Source organism: Macaca fascicularis, chromosome 12, assembly GCF_037993035.2.
Source record: "Macaca fascicularis isolate 582-1 chromosome 12, T2T-MFA8v1.1".
Taxonomy (NCBI): Eukaryota; Metazoa; Chordata; class Mammalia; order Primates; family Cercopithecidae; genus Macaca; species Macaca fascicularis.
In genome coordinates, this window is record NC_088386.1 from 54,866,617 (window position 1) to 54,885,566 (window position 18,950).

The 18,950-nt window shown below is 37.0% G+C and overlaps 1 protein-coding gene across 50 annotated transcripts in view; it reads right to left on the reverse strand.

Moving 5' to 3' along the window:
* BAZ2B (bromodomain adjacent to zinc finger domain 2B) overlaps positions 1 to 18,950 on the reverse strand; it is a 412,036-nt gene that overhangs the window by 120,030 nt on the left and 273,056 nt on the right. For 40 of the 50 annotated variants that reach the window (XR_012421150.1, XR_012421149.1, XM_074009246.1 and 37 more), the window contains 5 exons: positions 17,750 to 17,943; positions 10,260 to 10,463; positions 9,551 to 9,946; positions 3,301 to 3,907; positions 1,407 to 1,700 (listed from right to left, as the gene is read on the reverse strand). Coding sequence is in view for 48 of the 50 variants with exons in the window: in XM_074009246.1 (XP_073865347.1) it covers positions 1,407 to 1,700; positions 3,301 to 3,907; positions 9,551 to 9,946; positions 10,260 to 10,463; positions 17,750 to 17,943 (1,695 nt within the window). In the remaining 2 variants the exon portion in view is untranslated. The remainder of the gene's footprint in view (positions 1 to 1,406; positions 1,701 to 3,300; positions 3,908 to 9,550; positions 9,947 to 10,259; positions 10,464 to 17,749; positions 17,944 to 18,950) is intronic. The other 10 variants (XM_074009253.1, XM_074009250.1, XM_074009255.1 and 7 more) reach the window with 1 other exon arrangement.

Here is an 18,950-nt window from a genome sequence, read left to right on the forward strand (position 1 = left end):
TTTAGGTCTGAATGACAGAATAACCAGTTTTTCTCTCTAAAGAAAATACAATTCAAGGTAAAAATATATACCTTTCCTCTCATTTTGTTATTAAAGAAATGGCTAGAGAAGCAGGACAGAAAGAGGTTTCAGAAAACTTTTTTAAATTGTTGACTTTGAAAATATGAGTTTTCGGATGCTGAAAAATTTCAACAGCTGGCTCATACATTTAAAGATGATTTAATTTCTATGTCCATATATATCCATAGTCAAAAACACTACCAGGTCTTTTAATTAACCTAAACCACCAAGGATCAGGATTATGATTTTATGTAAAAATTTTCAAAGACCGAGATCAAGTTTCACAAACATAAATAAACTAATCTAAAATTAGTAGGCTATCATACTGGTATGTGGTAAATGAAAGCAAAGCTAGAAATTGACAAGAGGAGAATGAAATAAGTAAAATAACAAAATATTTTACTGTATACATCTATATTTTCTTAGACATGGAATGAGAACTGAGAGTAGTTTTGGAATATTAAATGTAGAAATGTTTAATGAAGACCTCTAGGAATTTATAAAAAGTCAAATAGGAAAAAAAAGGACATGGCATGTTAATGGAATAAGATTGCTACTCTCTAATAGAAACGACACTGGCTACATGTTGGGCAGATAGCATCTTAAGTAACCAAGTGAGCTTCTTTATAAAGTACAGTTGGCCGTTGAACAACATGGGTTTGAACTGTGTGAGTCCACTTATATTCAGATTTTCCTCCACTTCTGTCACCCAGGAGACAGCAAGACCAATCCACCTCCTCCTCAGCCTATTCAACATGAAGATGAGAATGAAGATCTTTATAATGATCCACTTCCATGTAATGAAGAGTCAATATATTTTCTCTTGCTTATGATTTTCTTACTAACATTTGTCTTTTCTCTTTATTGTAATACAGCATAGAACACATACAACATATGTTAATTGACTATTCATGTTATCAGTAAGGCTTCTGGTCAATAGTAGGCTAACAGTTAAATTTTTGAGAAGCCAAAAGTTCCATGTAGATTTTCGACTGTGTGTGGAGCCAGTGCTCCTAAATCCTGCGTTCAAGGGTCAAGTGTACAAAAAAGTCCAACTGTCAATTAAATTCTACATTCTAGAAGCACAAACTGAACACAAAAGCAGAAAAGGTTCAAAACCAAAAGAACTGTCATTAATCAGATCCTTAAACTGGAAAATCAGGGGGAAAAAAAAGACCAGGTTATAAGTCATATTCTTTGAAAATACATGCTGACCTTCCTTAGCCAACCTAAAATCTAACTCTAATCTTGATTCCAGTGAGATCATCTCCAGAACACTCTATCAATAAAAATTCTTGCTATGGTTTGACTTCTACTTTAGAATAATAAAAATAAAGGGTAGGTACCAGAGTGTGGGCTTGAAGTAAGTGTGGAAGAAGATGTACCAAGAAAAGCAGGTAACTGGGATTCAGAACATAAGGCAGCAGGAGCAGAGCCTGGGGCTTTTGCTATGTGGAGGTTACGAGGTGTTGAGTGAGCTGTAAGACTCATGGAAGGGCTTTTGACAGAGGAAGTTGTTTTATTCAGTTTCATTGAAGTTTTCTCTCCTTCAGTATCACTATCTGATTCATCTTGGTCTTTATCATCATCATCTTCTTCTTCTGATCCTTCTGTATCTGATTCTGAATTACTATCTGATTCTGGGAAGTAAAAGAAGCATTTGTATATTATAACTAGATAATCACCAATAATTTGCAGTTTGTATCTAAATGGACTAGCTCAGGAACCAGCAACTGTGAATGAGAACTCAAATGAGCAATTTTCCTACAGAGTAAATGTTATAAGCTATTTGAGAACAGTGTATGCAGGATATAAATCTTCAAAAAAATTTTTTTAAAGTGTAAGTTTTACTCAACACTTTAATCATAAAACAGTTCTCATGTGACATTATTCACATGATGAGTTCTGCTTGGTGTCAAAATAATTTTTTATTTAATGGAGAAACTAAAGTAAACGGGGATTAAATTGACTATTCAAACTAACAGATTCCAATAGCTTATGAAGTACAGTAAGTCAAATATGAGAAAGAGAAATCTGGAACTACCATCATACTTCCATTTGGGCTCTGGAGTAAAAGAAAACCAGTTTCAACAGGAGATTCTTGGTTTTTTGGCTGCAGTTTTTCTATTTACATACAAGACTTCATCAGGCTTTTCCGGCCTCTCAAAAAACTAGGCCTACAGAAATAATTATAGTAGGATAATTCAATAATTTAAGTTTGTTCTAGCTATGTAGTTCTATGTATGATGCATCCGTTCCTCTAGATATGTAAAATCTATTACTAGATTAAACTTGATAAACATAGGAGTAATACTTAGACTGTTTCCTCATAGTTCACAGAACAATAGCTTCTGTGGAATTCTGGTTTGTGTGATATCATTTGCCTATATTGAAATTCATTATAAAAGTTTTTAAAGTAATGAATATTGATATTTATGATCTATCATACGAAGTTGTTTTATGGAAACCCCAGGAAGAGTGGTCCTTACCCTGAGCACGAAGTTTGTTTTTAACTTATGGACACTATAAATTGTACAGCTGAGTATATTTTCCTATTCAGATTAGCTGCTAAAAAAATTAGTTGAATCTGTAGTTGACCAGTAACAAATCCACAAATGTTTATAATACGTATTTCATTTTTGTATTCACAATTTAAGCTCTCTTGTATTTTATGTTTTCAATCTTCTGTGGAATGAGGAGAGGGAAGGAAAATAAAAATGCAAAGAAGTTAACCCCCGATCCAGCAAAAAAAAAAAAAGTGACTCAAAATTAAATCAGAGAGTCATCTATATGTTATTTAACAAATTTTCTGTTATTGATGGAACATTCATAGAGATTTAGGTTTTTGGTACTTTCTGAATGACTATGACTATAATTCTATCTTTGTTCAAAACACCTGGTGATACATTTTAACAAGTAGCAGAAGAAATGAAAGAAGAGTGGTCCTGAATGAAATAAAAATTAAGCAAGTTGATGAAATTATGTCTTAATTTATGCATCATTTGTATTCATCCTAAAGTGATTATTTGTTTAATGTCAAATGAATAACAAGCTGAGAATCTGACTTAGGATTTCCAGTATCAATTACTCCTGTATTTTACGAGCTCATTATAGAAATGCACAAAGCTGTGTGAAACACAGTAAATCACAGTGATTTTAAGTCTGAATTAAGAAATGCTTTAAAATGTCTGGTTCATATAGCATTTAGAGAAATACTTTAAATTTTAAAATGAAAATAACCTGATTGGCTGTCATCAGATTCATCATCTTCATCATCTTCCTCATCTTCTTCCTCATCATCTTCCTCTTCATCCTCATTTGAATCTTCAGAATCTTTACTACTGGGAATGTCTGAATCTGTTCCTCTGAATTGTTCCACTAAAGGTTTTGCAGGATGGGAGTGACGCTGTGTTTTCACCGGGTTTACATTATTGCTAACTGCTTTTTCCTTCCCTTGACTATGCAGGATGGGAGAGGCAGAGGGCATTACAGGTGTCTGATTGCCAGGGGTTCTTCTCCCACTTGTACTCAAATTTACAGGTGAGGAAAAAGGAGTGCTACTTGCAGCAGCAATGTTTTCATTAATCTTGCTCTGCATTTTAGTTTTGGTAGTAAGTGCTAGAGGAGCTTCTTGAATGACACTTTGAATAACTCCATTTGGTTGGTGATTACCTAAAAGTGCATTTGTCAAGAATGGATTTGGGTGGTTGTTTTCTAATATTTGTTTTGGATGTGCTGGTGAACTAGAGGTTGCTTTTGGATTTGACAAAGCTGCAATAACCTTCTTCAGGCTCTTAGATGACTCTTGTTTCTTTAACTGTGATGGGAATGCCTGTTTATATTGTTCCTGTTGAAACATAAGTTAAAAAACACAACAAAATGTACCACAAAACAAAGATTGCTTTTATTTGCTTTCAATATCTGAAAACAAATTACAACTATCATATCACACACAAATTTAAATCATGATATACAAGTGCTGTAAAAGTAGCAACAGCTATGACTAGTTGGTTGCTACATTTCGGCTGTAACTAAATAAAATTTAATTAGCTTTTACCCCTTAAAAATTATACGCCTTTTGACTATCCTCCTTGCTTTACTGTTGCTTCCATTTTCATAATAATCCAAACCTAAAACCATTTTCTTGCATGAAATAGCCTCCTCTTAGAAATTTCAAGCTGACAGGCTGGGCGCGGTGGCTCAAGCCTGTAATCCCAGCACTTTGGGAGGCCGAGACGGGCAGATCACTAGGTCAGGAGATTGAGACCATCCTGGCTAACACGGTGAAACCCCGTATCTACTAAAAAATACAGAAAACTAGCCGGGCGAGGTGGTGGGCGCCTATGGCCCGAGCTACTCGGGAGGCTGAGGCAGGAGAATGGCCTGAACCTGGGAGGCGGAGCTTGCAGTGAGCTGAGATCCGGCCACTGCACTCCAGCCTGGGCAACAGAGCGAGACTCTGTCTCCAAAAAAAGAAAAAAAAAAAAAAAAAAGAAATTTCAAGCTGACAAAATACTGTTTATTCTTCAAGATCCAAACCAAGAAGCTTTCCAAATTTCCCAGCATTCTTTGCCTCTTTCCTTTGAGCTCCTTTACCTCTTTATACAGATGCTCCTCAGCTTGCCATGGGGTGACTTCCCCATAAACTCATCGAAAGTTGAAAATATCATTAAGTCAAAAACAGATACAATACACCTAACCTACCAAACATCACAGCTTAGTCTAGGCTACCTTAAATATACTGAAAACACTTACATTAGCCTAAAGTTGAGCAAAATAATCTACCAACACAGTACACTGTAGAGTATTGGTTGTCTGCCCTCATTATCATGTGGCCAAGCAGGAGCTGTGGCTCACTGCTGCTGCCCAGCATCAAGGGACTATTGTACCGATTTCTACTGAATGTGTATAGCATTTGCACCATTGTAAAGTTGAAAGATCATAAGTCAAACAAGTCTTTTTTTTTTTTTTTGAGACGGAGTCTTGCTCTGTTGACAGGCTGGAGTGCAGTGGTGCGATCTTGGCTCACTGCAACCTCTACCTCCCGGGTTCAAGCGATTGTTCTGCCTCAGTCTCCCAAGTAGCTGGAACTACAGGCATGCACCACCATGCCCAGCTAATTTTTGTATTTTTAGTAGAGATACGGTTGCACCATGTTGGCCAGGATGGTCTCGATCTCTTGACCTTGTGATCCGCCTGCCTCGGCCTCCCAAAGTGCTGGGATTACAGGTGTGAGCCACTGCGCCCAGCCAAGTCAAACAAGTTTAAGTTGGTGACTATATGTACTCTTATGCCACACCATCTTTAGTATACATAGCATATGCCTATATGCCTGAAATCTCTAAGGAGATAACTTAACATCTTTGATAAATTCCTCAGGGTAGAAACACTCATTTATTCACCTTTATGGTCTTCCTAAGACATTGCTCAGAACCCTGTGCTTGGTATGTGCTCAAAAAACAATTTTAGGTTGCTGAATGAGTAAATTCCTGAGCAAGAACTTCTGTGAAGCAAAGATTTAAGACACTAAGCTGGTGGAAGTGGACATTCTGTGGGTTCTACTTTAGTGTGCCTTTCCATAGTAACATTCCAGAGTAAACAATTTAGAAAAATACAATTTTCTTGGAAAAGATTATAAACCATTAAGCCATAAAATTTATGTCTATAAAGAAACAAAAACTTATTTAACTATTAGAATCTCCTTGAAAACAATACAATCATGATTTTTATTAAGCTACTACGATTAAAATATTACATAAAAATAAGCAGCAGTAGAATTATTAAGATCTTTTCAGTTAACAGAAGGAGTAGAATTTCTTAATCTAAGGTAAAATTCTACATTGAAAATGATTGCCTTGAAATTAAAATCAGCAGTGTTGTCAGCATCAGACTTGGGCTCCTAACACTCAAATCAGCAAAGATTTGTGATGGAGATTTCGCAAGTGTAAATGCTGATGGAACGTTATATAAAATACTTACTAAATATTGTATTTATTCTTCTTATTATTATTTTTAGACAGAGTCTCACTCTGTCACCCAGGCTGGAGTGCAGTGGCACGATCTTGGCTCATTGCAACCCCCACCTCGGGTTCAAGCCTGCCTCAGATTCCTGAGTAGCTGAGACTACGGACGCGTGCCATCATACCTGGCTAATGTTTTTGTTTTTTTTGTTTTTGTTTTTTTTTGAGACAGAGTCGCTCACTGTGTCTCCAGGCTGGAGTGCAGTGGCGTGATCTTGACTCACTGCAACCTCCGCCTCCCCAGCTCAAGCGATTCTCCTGCCTCAGCCTCCCGAGTAGCTGGGACTACAGGCGCATGCCACCACACCCAGCTAATATTTATATTTTCAGTAAAGATGGGGTTTCACAATGTTGGCCAGGATGGTCTTGATATCTTGACCCTGTGATCCACCTGCCTTGGCCTCCCAAAGTGCTGGGACTACAGACGTGAACCACCGCACCCAGCCTTTTTTTTGGATTTTTAGTAGAGAAGGGGTTTCACCATGTTGGCCAGGCTGGCCTTGAACTCCTGACCTCACGTGATCCACCTGCTCTTGGCCTCCCAAAGTACTGGGATTACAGGCATGAGCCACTGCACTCAGCCTGAAATACTTATTAAATATTTTAAAGCAGCAGTACTAACAAGCAGTAAGCAATGTAAACTTTTTCATTTATGAAAAACAACTATGCTGTATTAGTTTAGAAATTAAGATAACCTTTGCAAATAAAAACTGTCACAAAATATTTGTACCTAAGGCAATATCTTACAAAGAGAAAGTGCTTAATTAGTAATTATTCAGTAAATTACAGAAAATTATACTAGTTAGATGTACTTTTTCAATGTAATTTTATAGCAAAATTCTTACATAAAATACTTTAATATATACAAGATTTAAATTTTCAGCAGAAAAATGAGTGATTTCGTCTGTTAGAACATAATTATGTAATAATTTTGTAACCTTTTTTTATAGGTAGTAAGTTTTCCTTCTAAATATACAGGTCCAAAGGGCCATAAAAACCAAAGTCCCTTTAGTTTTGTATTTTAATTTTCTGCAACAATTACAGTGTTCCTCACTGTAATTCTAAAGAATCACTTCCCATATATTGACACCAATAAGTTTTTAATAACAGCCAAAGATTTCTATATTTTATTCAAATTGCTCTTTTATAGTACACATATTATCATTTTTAAAATCAGGGGTGATGTGTAAAAAGGAGATGGAGAGAAATTTGAGACCTGTATAGTAGCAAACCTCTTGCTGCTTTAAGATACCCATTTGGGGCCAGGCGCGGTGGCTCACGCCTGTAATCCCAGCAGTTTGGGAGGCCAAGGCAGGCAGATCACTTGAGGTCAGGAGTTTGCGACTAGCCTGGCCAACATGGTGAAACCGCATCTCTACCGAAAATATAAAAATTATTTGGGGGTAGTGGCAGGCGCCTGTAGTAGCAGCTACTTGGGAGGCTGAGGCAGGAGAATGCTTGAGCCGGGGAGGTGGAGCTTGCAGTGAGCCGAGATAGCGCCACTGCACTCCAGCCTGGGCAACAGAGCGAGACTCTGCCTAAAACAAACAAACAAACCCATTTGGACGGGAAGAGGAGACGAGTTCCAAAACCTGTCCTACCTCCAAGCTCTTGCTCCCCGAGACCCTGCAGATCACAAAAAGTCCTCCAGATAAAAGTCGATAAAAGAGGGCCGGGCGCAGTGGCTCATGCCTGTAATCCCAGTACTTGGGGAGGCCGAGGCGGGTGGATCATGAGGTCAGGAGATTGAGACCATTCTGGCTAACACGGTGAAACCCCGTCTCTACTAAAAATACAGAAAAAATAGCCGGGTGTGGTGGCGGGCGCCTGTAGTCCCAGCTACTTGGGAGGCTGAGGCAGGAGAATGGTGTGAACCCGGGAGGCAGAGCTTGCAGTGAGCCGAGGCCGAGATCCCGCAACCGCACTCCAGCCTGGGCAGCAGAGTGAGACTCTGCCTCAAAAAAAAAAAAAGTTGATAAAAGAAAGCTGACATAAGATCTACAAAATTCCACTCCTGGTCTATGTATTCAATCAATCTATATGGATTTAAGTTACATTGTCTTCAGTGTAAGAGTACTGAAGGATTCAGTGATTAAATAACCTTTAAGAAAATAACGAACTAATGAGGGATGCAGGTAGGTACCTCTAACTCAATGACAGGTACTGACAAAGAGAAGGTAATCTTTTAGAGTTGAGTCTAATGTGAATGTCCAATTTTATCATCTGTAAATGAGGATAATATTAGTAGCACTCATAGATGTTATGACCAATAAGTTAATGTATGTTCAGCAATTAAAACAATGGCTGGCAAACAGTAAATGCTCTACAAGTGTTATCTAATTAAGTTGCCTAATGATAATGTTTGTAATATTGTGTTCAAACATAATGGTTTGCTACTCTAGGCTGATTCTAGAATAAAAAGCAATACTCATTTAATTATTAGAATTTTGCTGGACATATGAAGGTAGTCTATGTAGTAAAATCAACAGCAAGAAAAACAAAGATGAGAAAATTCTCTGAAGAGTGTTTCCAGTATTTGTGTAAGTAGAAGTTATATTTCTACTTCTAGAAATGGCAAAGGAATTTTTTTTTTGGTAGAGACAGGGTCTCACTATGTGGCGGAGGTTGGTCTCAAACAGTCCTTCTGCCTTGGCTCCCAAAGTGCTGGGATTACAGGTGTGAACCACCATGTCTGGCCAGAAAAGTGATTCTTTATGAAGGGTTTTTACACTTAAAATGTATACATTCTAGAACTATAGAGGTAAATTACTTGAGTCCATTTCTTTGAAAAAGAATATATTTGGCTGGATGTGGTGGCTCACGCCTGTAATCCCAGCATTTTGGGAGGCCGAGGCAGGCAGATCACTTGAGGTCAGGAATTCGAGATCAGCCTGGCCAACATGGTGAAACCCCATCTTTACTAAATACACAAAAATTAGCCTGGTGTCGTGACGCACGCCAGTAGTCCCAGCTATTAGGAAGGCTGAGGCAGCAGGATCACTTGGATCCAGGAGGTGGAGGTTGCAGTGAGCTGAGATTGAGCCACCGCCCTCCAGCCTGGGCAACAGATTGAGACCCTGTCTCAAAAAAAAAAAAAAAAAAAAAATTGGTATTAGGAAAAAAAGGACATTAATTTTAAACCCAAGTAATTGTGAAGCTTGTCTTATTCAAACATACTTATCCCCTTATTTCTAAATCCTTAGATCTTGGGTGTGGGGGCTTATCTTAGGGATGGGTTGCAGGGGAGCTGGAGTAACATGATTGCATTGCCAAAAATACATTAAACAGATACATATATGAATATAAAATGAGAGACATTTAGTTTTCTGATGTACATATTCTATTCCTGGAGACTAAGAAGGTATAAAAATGAGGGTAGAATTTAACTTAAACTTGTGTATTATAAGACAATATAGAAGCTCTATCTGTTTCTAGTAGTAAAATTCTTGTATAAATAATTTGTAACTCACCCGTTTGGATCTCAATTCACTGGTCAATGAACTAGATTCTTCAGAGGTATTTTTATTCCCTGCTTTAAGAACATCAGGAGAAGGAACTATGAGTTTCATGTAAGTTTCCTTTTTGGCTTGATTTACCAAAGATAAAGGTTTCACATTGGACACCAATCCCGTAGACTGTATCACACTGGTGTGTTTGTTCACAGATTCCTCCTTTGCCTGAGAGCTTTGGAAAATAAATGGAAGCTGCTGTGACAAAACCTGAGGCTGCTTCTGCTGGGATTGGAATGATGAGTGAGTCTGGGATTCAGACACAAGAGGTAATGGCTGGTGTATTCTTTTTTCCTGGGCTTTTTCAGTTGCTTTCTGTCCATCTGCTTTTGGGTCTGAAATACCATGTAATAGCACCTAGAAATAAAAATGAAAAGGTAAGTTCCTAACATCTATTAAGATAAAGACTATCAAGCAGTAAAACCTGGAGATAAAAACGGATACTTTAAAAGTGTTCCTAATGCCTTATGATAATATCTAAAAATCTAAAAATTCATAAAAGAAATACCATATGTCCCTTTAAAAATATTTCTTCATCTTCTTTCTTGGGCAAAAGTATGAACTCAAAGTAATGATTAACTTTAAAACTACAGACTTTGAGAGTCAAGATAAACCAGTTAATTTCTAAATATGAATAATGTTTGGATACTGTCCATGAAAAAAATTATACCTGGTTGTTACTTTTATGTTGTGCTTCACTCTCTGAATCAGAATCATCATCTTCACTTTCTTCAATACTTTGATCTTCTTCCTCTTCATCTTCTTCTAGATCATCTGAATCACTACTACTAATGCCTTCACTTGAGGTGTCTGATGATGTGCCTGAATCACTATCACTGTTGCTGGAACTTTCCATTGCTTTCTTCCTTGGTTTCTGGATAATGACAAGGTAGTTGGCAAGACTTTATTTTTCGAAAACATTCAAGTTTCAATAAAAGGTATGCTCTTTTTAATTTTCAAATGCTATTTTCAATCTCAAAATGTTATTGTAGGAAAAAGTCACATATTGTAAGGATAATTATTTAACAAACTGATCAACTTAACTTACATGACAGAACTCCTCAATAAAAAGTGCAAGTTCTGTCATGTAGAATATTGAAAATATCAATATAGCATATGTGTAGATGTATTCACATGGCTGCTAATCTTCAAAATGTGCGACAGACTAAAAAGATCAGTTCACAAAATGATTCCAACTATGATACATACATCAAAAGTTACACATTTAATCTTCTTTCTTTTTGCAGACAGTGAGTCAGTAGCCAAACATTTACCTATAACATGCCACACACACCTTTCTGGGTGTGTCCAAGACTGAGTCCTTGCCTTCAAGAAACTTACTAGTGCTGGTGATAGGGGAGTATAGACAGATGCTTAACATAAAAACAAATCATTCCATATAATAATAAGTGCTGTAGAGAAGATAAAGTAGGGTAGCAACAGTCTTATGCAGCTGCTTTAGTTAGGGTCAAGGAATTTAACTCTTTATGTTTCATTTCAGAAAAGATTAAAAAAGGTAGAAGACAAGGTAGATAAATATAAAGAGAGATATTTATTTCTGGAACAGTTAAGACTCTGCAAGAAAAATAAAATCTAAAGCTGGTAGAAAGTGGCATTAGGTTACATAAAAGTGAAGTTTTGTGTTCAAGAACACACAATAGTAGTAGATAAAAACAGCAAAAATCATGAGATGAATTATAACAAATTAACAAACCAATCAAGTAACTTAGAACTCCTCAATAAAAAGTACAAGCTCTGTCACGTAGAACATTGAAAATATTTATAATTATTTAACAAAGGGAAAGTTAAAATTTCACCAATAGAAAGACTGAAAAGGAGAAACAGTGAAATGATGGAGCAAGAAGATTAAGTACGATCTAGGAACATTTAATAGCATTTGCTGATAAAGAACAAAATATAGAAAGAATAACAATAAATTACAAAAGTTATGATATTAACAGAAATACATCCTTTCATGACTACTCAGGATTGGGGAATGAAATACAGTAATATATCTCCACAACAGAAAGCCACATTGAAGCCACGGTTACAGATTGCAAATCTATAGTCTTTTTATTGTGTCTTCTGAACACTGATTCAGGTAACATTCATATAGTGAGGAGAGTCACTCCCGCCATTATATTCTGTTTGCAATGACTCTGTTTTTTTATTTTTTTGAGACAGAGTCTCGCTCTGTCGCCCAGGCTGGAATGCAGTGGCAAGACCTCAGCTCACTGCAACCTCTGCCTCCCAGGTTCAAGCAATTTTCTGCCTCAGTCTCCCGAGTAGCTGGGAGTACAGGCACCCGCCGCCACGCCCGGCTAATTTTTGTATTTTTAGTAGAGACAGGGTTTCCCCATCTTGGCCAGGCTGGTCTTGAACTCCTAACCTTATGATTCACCCGCCTCAGCTTCCCAAAATGCTGGGATTACAGGCAGGAGCCACCACAGCCAGCCTTGCAATGACTCTGTTTTAACTGCTCCAAACCAGCTAACAGAAGGCCTTCTTCAAAGATACACACTTCAATAAGCAGACTAATAGTTCCCATCATTTCTTGAGTTTTCTTCCCTCAAAGCAGGGCAGGCAGGAATGAGAAACTGAATTGGAATTGTATGGGAACCACCACAAGATGAGAAAGATCACAAGGTAGAGATTAAAGGAAAATAATAATATATTAATATTAAGACTACCATTTGTTTGTCAAAGAAACAGCTACTTCTTTGCAACCAAAATCTGTTGTTGTTTTCTAAGCATGTATAGTAAGACTGAAAAGCATAAGGTACCTAAACGGAAATAAACATTTTTGTTTTAGTAAGGGATAAGAAAGAAAAGAAATAAGAGAGTGACGTGACAGTGATTTAGCAGAGAAAAATTAACTCCTATTTAAATGCCCAAGGAATAAGTGTGTAGCTTTTTATTTAAAGGTGGCATGAGAAATGGGGACTATACTCCCCAGGAGTAGTCATCCAGAGGTGCTGGTTCTGAAGCTTTAGGGTGCATAACATTCCTGAGTCCCACTTCTAAACTGGGCACTTACTGTGATTCTGATGCAGGGAGTGTGTGCCGAGCATACTTTCGCCATGTGTAAAGAGTTCTAGTTTGATAAGGTAACACATTTAGCACTCATTAAAACAAGGAGAAATGAGAAGTGTGAGTATTAGAGAAATAGGGAAAAGATGGGTTTGTATCACAGTTTATTAATTTTCCCCCATCCAATCTGGGAAAACTTTTCAGAATCCTCTCCTTGAACTTTCATTTCACTGTATACTTATTTCTTTTAATAACAAAACAAATACATATTCAAGGCTATGATGTACCAGGCATAGTTGCTCAAGTCTCTGTTGATACAAGGGTGTGAGAAACAGACACCAGCTCTGCTTAGTGAGAACTAGAAGAAGAGAATCAACAAACAATTTAAATAATTGTTTTGAGTGATAAATACCATGAGTAAAACAGAATAACTGGATAGACAATGTGTGCTGGGGAGTGGAGTGGGGCTTTGCTTTACACATAGTCATCTCCCAAGGGAAAGCAAGAGCCAATCACCCAAGGACATAAGAGAAGAGCCTTTCAAGATGGGAAGTAGCAAAGGAAAAAGCCACCAGCTACAAGTTGGTTGGGTGTGTTCAAAAATGAAAAGGTCAGCAGACCAGTTAGAGCATAATGAATCAGGAGAGACAGTGGACGGAAATAAGCATGTATGAACTGGTAGAGGTCAGATCACACAGCTCTTACAAGCCATGGCAAGGACTTTATTCCCAGTGGGATAGAACACTAGTGGAGGGAGTGATGACATTTGATGCATATTTCTCCCCTGTTTTTTGCTGTTAAAAATACACATAACATAAAATTTACTATTTTAACCGTTTTAAAGTGTATGGTTCAGTGATATTAAATACATTCATAATGTTGTGCAAACATCAGTGCCATCCATCCTGTAAAACTGAAATTCTATACCTATTAACTCTTTTCATCTTGTAAAACTGAAATTCTATATCTATTAAACACTAACTTTGCACACCTCCTTCCATGCTAGCCACTGGCAACAATCGTTCTACTTTGGTCTATAATTCTGATGAGTCTAAGTACCTCAAATAAGTGGAATCATACAGTAAAGTATTTGTCTTTTTGTGTCTGGCTTACTTCACTTTGTATAATAATGTCCTCAAGGTTCATCCATGTTGTAGCAAATATCAGAATTTCCTTCCTTTTTAAAGCTGAATAATATTAACATGTATGTATGTATGTATGTATGTGTACACATGCATCTCCCCCCATATTTTGCTTATCCAGTTATCTGTTGATAGACACTTCAGTTGTGTCTACATTTCAGCCATTCTGGACAATGCTGCTATGAGTATGGGTGTACAGAGACCTCTTTGAGACCCTGCTTTCAATTGTGGGGGGTACATACCCAGAAGCAGAATTGCAGAATCACATGGTAATTTAATTTTTAGTTTTTTGAGGAATTGTCATACTGTTTTCCACAGTGGCAGTACCACTTACTATTCTCTAACATGTAATATTTTCAAACCATAAAAAACCAGATATGTTTGTAAAGGTTATTTTGGTTGCTGTGGTAAGAACAATTTGTACGACGGTTGGAATAAAACTCCTTCAACCTTGAATTGTTTTATTTTTTTCTTAACAGTCTGTATATTTTAGTCTTAATTTAATTATTTAAAATATCAATATTTATTCTAAATGCATATGTAGACTATATGAGGGGATTGGACTTAATCAGTGACTTTCAATGAGAACGGCTAAGTGCCCCACCACCCATGGGAGGTATCAAAATTAGCTGAAGAACATTTTTTTCAAACTACACACAAAAAGAATGAATGAAGCAACTTTTTAAAAAAGTTTTGAAAACTGAAAAAATATTGGGTGAAAAAGTATAGGATTTTCTTCTTTAGTTCCAATGCCCTTTATCTCCATTTTACTTGAACAACCCACTCCCACAAACACATGCTGAACCACGTATCATCTGAAAGTGCTGTTCTTTTGAAATCTTAAGTTCTAGCATGCCTCACTTGAATAGACAATCTCTCTATAATGTTATTTCCACTTAGTTGCCTTAGACACTAATATGGTACCTCAGAATCTATCTCTAAAACTGGGCAGAAAGAGGTGCCTCTGTGAGTTTTCAGTATGTTCTCCCAGTAATAGCTTTTAGTATGACAGCACTGACTCTGTTTAGGAATGTCAATGCAGGTTCCTCATTAGAACTAAGTACAGGAACTGTGTCATATTCATGCCTCCAAGGTCTTGTACAATGCCTTACACATTGTAGAGGCACCAGAGATTTTAGTTGATTTTAGCACTACTTCTTAAGAGGTAGGATAGCATAAGGGTTAAAAGCATGGGCATTTAACTTTTAGAAGCACATATAAAAATGCATCCAATGATATGATGTCTGGGATTTGGTTCAAAATAGCATGGGAATCAGAAATGGATGGTTTCAGTCAGTGTCTGGCATCAGAGAAACTGGCAGCAGCTCAGAGACAGGCCCTTAGTCCTTACACTAATGAGACTGCCATTGAAACAAATCCTATGGGAGAAGAGCCAAGAGCAGGTAAAGAGCAACAGGTGGAGAGTATGACACTGATACCTGTGTCCCTGGGAGGAAACAAGAATATTTTATCATGTTTGCTTGAGTGCTCAGTGGTGTGGGTTGAAAGGGAAATAAAATGGTTGTCTTGGGGTCTGTGTACAGCACTTTTGCATTTTTGTGATGGGTACTGTCAAGCTTCTTAGCATTACCAGATGGCCTTCCCCCAAGTCTTCATATAAGCATGCTATACTCTGGAAAATGTTTTCTATTGAGAAGGAAATTTAAAGATTTAGAGGAAATATATCTATGAAATATGCTCAGCAAAAGAAAATAAATGTATTTGTTCAGTTTTGTTTCATTTGTTCTCGAAAATATATGGAGCTTGGTGCTGCCTTGAAAAACGATAAAGAAAAGTTTGATAAAGTAGTTCTTAGGATTACAAATTGGAGTATAAGAGGCATGTAGCTCAGATTTAAAGTTCAGATCAACGTCATCTGCAGTCAGTGGCTACCCATATCTTGCTATTCTTGTTATGATGTATCAGAAGCTTCCTGTCACAATATTACAGCTGAGATGGTGAAGAACATCATGTGTGTAGGATCACAAACTTTCAACTGTCTTCCACTGGAAAACCAGGCCCTGAAAGCAGTTTTTATAAAACATAGAAGAGAAGACACAACTCTTGTCTTTGTTTCCCAAATGTTTGCAGTTGATGACAAGGCTTTAACTCGGACCTCTCATTCAAGAAGAAATCAGAAATTGGAGCAGACCAAATCCACTGATAAGAGTGATCTAACACATAATATGCTAGATCATATAGTTAGAGGCTTCTCAGCTTACTTGGTTAGATAAATGAAACCTGGACTCAGTGATGACGTACATTTTATAAAGTTGAGATGTCACAGCTTCTGGCATAATGTAGAAGAGGGAATCCAAAAGTGTAGAGTGCTCAGAATGTAGAAATGAATTTACCACCTGCAAACTGCATACTCACCGTACTACTGGAACCAGTTAAAGAGCCAACAAGATCTACTCAGAAGGAAGAAACCACATTAACAATCTGAACAGGAAAGATTTAACATAAAGAATTATGGATTAATAACAGAAGATTAACTACTAGGAGGGATAAAGTGACCTCTAAATAATACAGGCAAAGGAGATGTAGGAATATGTACTTTTCATAGGGCTAAGATGGAATAATGAAATAAAGATAAACTTGGAAAAGGGACTTTTTCCTCCAACCCCTTCATTCACCCAAGGCTGAGTTTCACTTTGTAGGAGAGGATGTGGCTATTGCCCATTGGATGGCAGAGAAACTCAATGAGGTATCACAGTCAAGGCTGACACACATAAAACACTGCTTGCTAAGATACCAGAAAAACATGGCTGGGAACTTGTCAGCTACAGTGGCAGTAAAATTAGCTTGAAAGCCACCTACTTTCCGAAACTTGATAGTAAACTGCCTCATGAGATGCCAGTGAAACTCACTAGATGGTGTATACTACTGGGTCTCCCGACCACCACTGGATCTTCTGGCCACCACCAGCAGAGAAGCTGTCAGCCAGCAAGGAAATCACCCATTGGCAGCCACAGCATAATTAAAAGAAGAAAACACTAGAACCAGAAAAAGAAGTCCCAGCCACATGTGGTTGCTCATGCCTGCGATTCCAGCACTTTGGAAGGCTGAGGCGGTGGATCCCTTGAGCTCAGGTGTTCAAGACCAGCCTTGGCAACATAGTGAGACCCCATCTCTGCAAAAAATATAAAAATTATCTGTGTGTGGTAGCATGCACCTGTAGTCCCAGCTACTAGGGAAGCTCAGGTGGGAAGATAACTTAAGCCTGGGAGGTGGAAGTTGCAGTGAACTGAGATTCTGCCACTGCACTCCAGCCAATGCAACAGAGTCAGACCCTGTCAAAGGAGAAGAAGAAAGAAGAAAAGAAGAAGAAAAAAGAAGAAAGAAGAAGAAAAAGAAGTACCATCTTCTTCTAGTGTTCTTCCAGGACCGTCTACTAACAAGGACTAAGATTGCAACAAGTGGCAAACCGGAAGAGAGTGATTTAGAGCTGAGAGGCAATAAATTGATAACTTGCAAAGTTGGGGATATATATGAAATAAAACTGGCCATGATGTGATAACTGTTGAAGCTGAATAATAGGTACAAATGATTATTCTGTCTACTTTGTATATTTGAAAGTTTCCATAATAAAAGGTTTTCTTATTCACTCTTTTCTAATGCACTGGAGTTAACCCACTTGCTCTTAAATCCTGGCTCAGTCACTTAGTGGCTAATTATTTTGGTGCTTTGCTTCTCCATTTGTAATAACAGTAGCTACTTCATTTCAGATATAGGGAGGAGTTAATATATATTATATGAAAAGCAATTAGAGAAGAGCTGATATGCAGTAAATTCTCAATACATTTTATCTATTGTTACTATTTGTATTATTTATACTTGTACTGACACCATAAATACACATATCTATAAAAATAAAAGTTGGTAATTCATAAGAAATTAAACCATAGATTTTGTTGATATGACCTTCAGAATGCTAACCTTATATATATACATCTGTTATATATTAGTCCTTCCAAGAATAACTTACCTTATCCTTGATTTTGTCAACTCTAGCATCCAAAGGCTGGTTTTTGCTTTGTTCCTGATTACATTTTCGATTTCCTCCACCTGAGCTTGTACTTTTAGTTTGTCCCATGGAACTTGAAGCAGTAGTGGATAGTACAGATGTGTTGATACCAATTACAGATGATGTATTATTTCCATTTATTGACCCATTTACTCCTTGAAAATAAAAATAAACATGCTTATACAATGGAATATTATTGCATCATTTAAAAATGAAGTGCAGATATATGTACAATTGGATGAACTTGAAAACATGGTAAGTGAAAGAAGACAGAAAAGGTCATCTTGTATGATTCCATCTATATGAAATATTCGGAATAGGTAAACCTATAGGGACAAAGTGAAAACTGATGGTTTCCAGGGGCTGAGGGAGAGGGGAATGGGGAGCAACTGCTTAATGGGTATAAAGTTTCCTTTTGCAGTGATAAAAATGTTTCAGAAGAAGATAGAGGTGGTGTTGTACAACATTGCAAAAGCATTAAATATCACTAAATTATTCGCTTTAAGATGGTTAATATTATGTTAACTGAATTTCACCTCAATTAAACAAAATGTTTAGAAAGATAATGAAATGCAAATGTTCTCCTTTTAGAACAAACTTTGTAAAACACTTAAGTGAAAAGATAATAAACCATCTAAAATGTTGTTATAATTTTCAAATTATATTCTAACAAGTTATTAATTGCAGAAATATTAGTGATCATTTAAAAAACAGTACTAGGTTATTAGTTTTAATGAATACTTAATTACAGAAGAAGTAACACACTATATTGGGTTACATATAGGGAGGTAATGAAATACAGAGGAAAAAGCAGTGGAATTGGGCTAAAATCCTGACTAGGCCACATTCATATGTAAGCAGTATTTTCTTGAACAACTTATTTGACTTTGGCTGTAAAAATAAAATACTTCTAATCTCAAAGAATTATTGTAAGAATTAAGCAAGAAAATGTGAAAAGGTCTAGTATAACATTATAAAACTGTTATTAAGGCCGGGTGTAGTGGCCTACGCCTATAATCCCAGCGCTTTGGGAGGCTGAGGTGTGAGTATTGCTTGAGGCCAGAAGTTTGAGACCTCTGGAAACATACAGAGACCCTGTTGCTACAAAAATTAAAAATAAAATTTAAAAATGTAGCTGGGCATAGTGGTACATGTCCGTAGT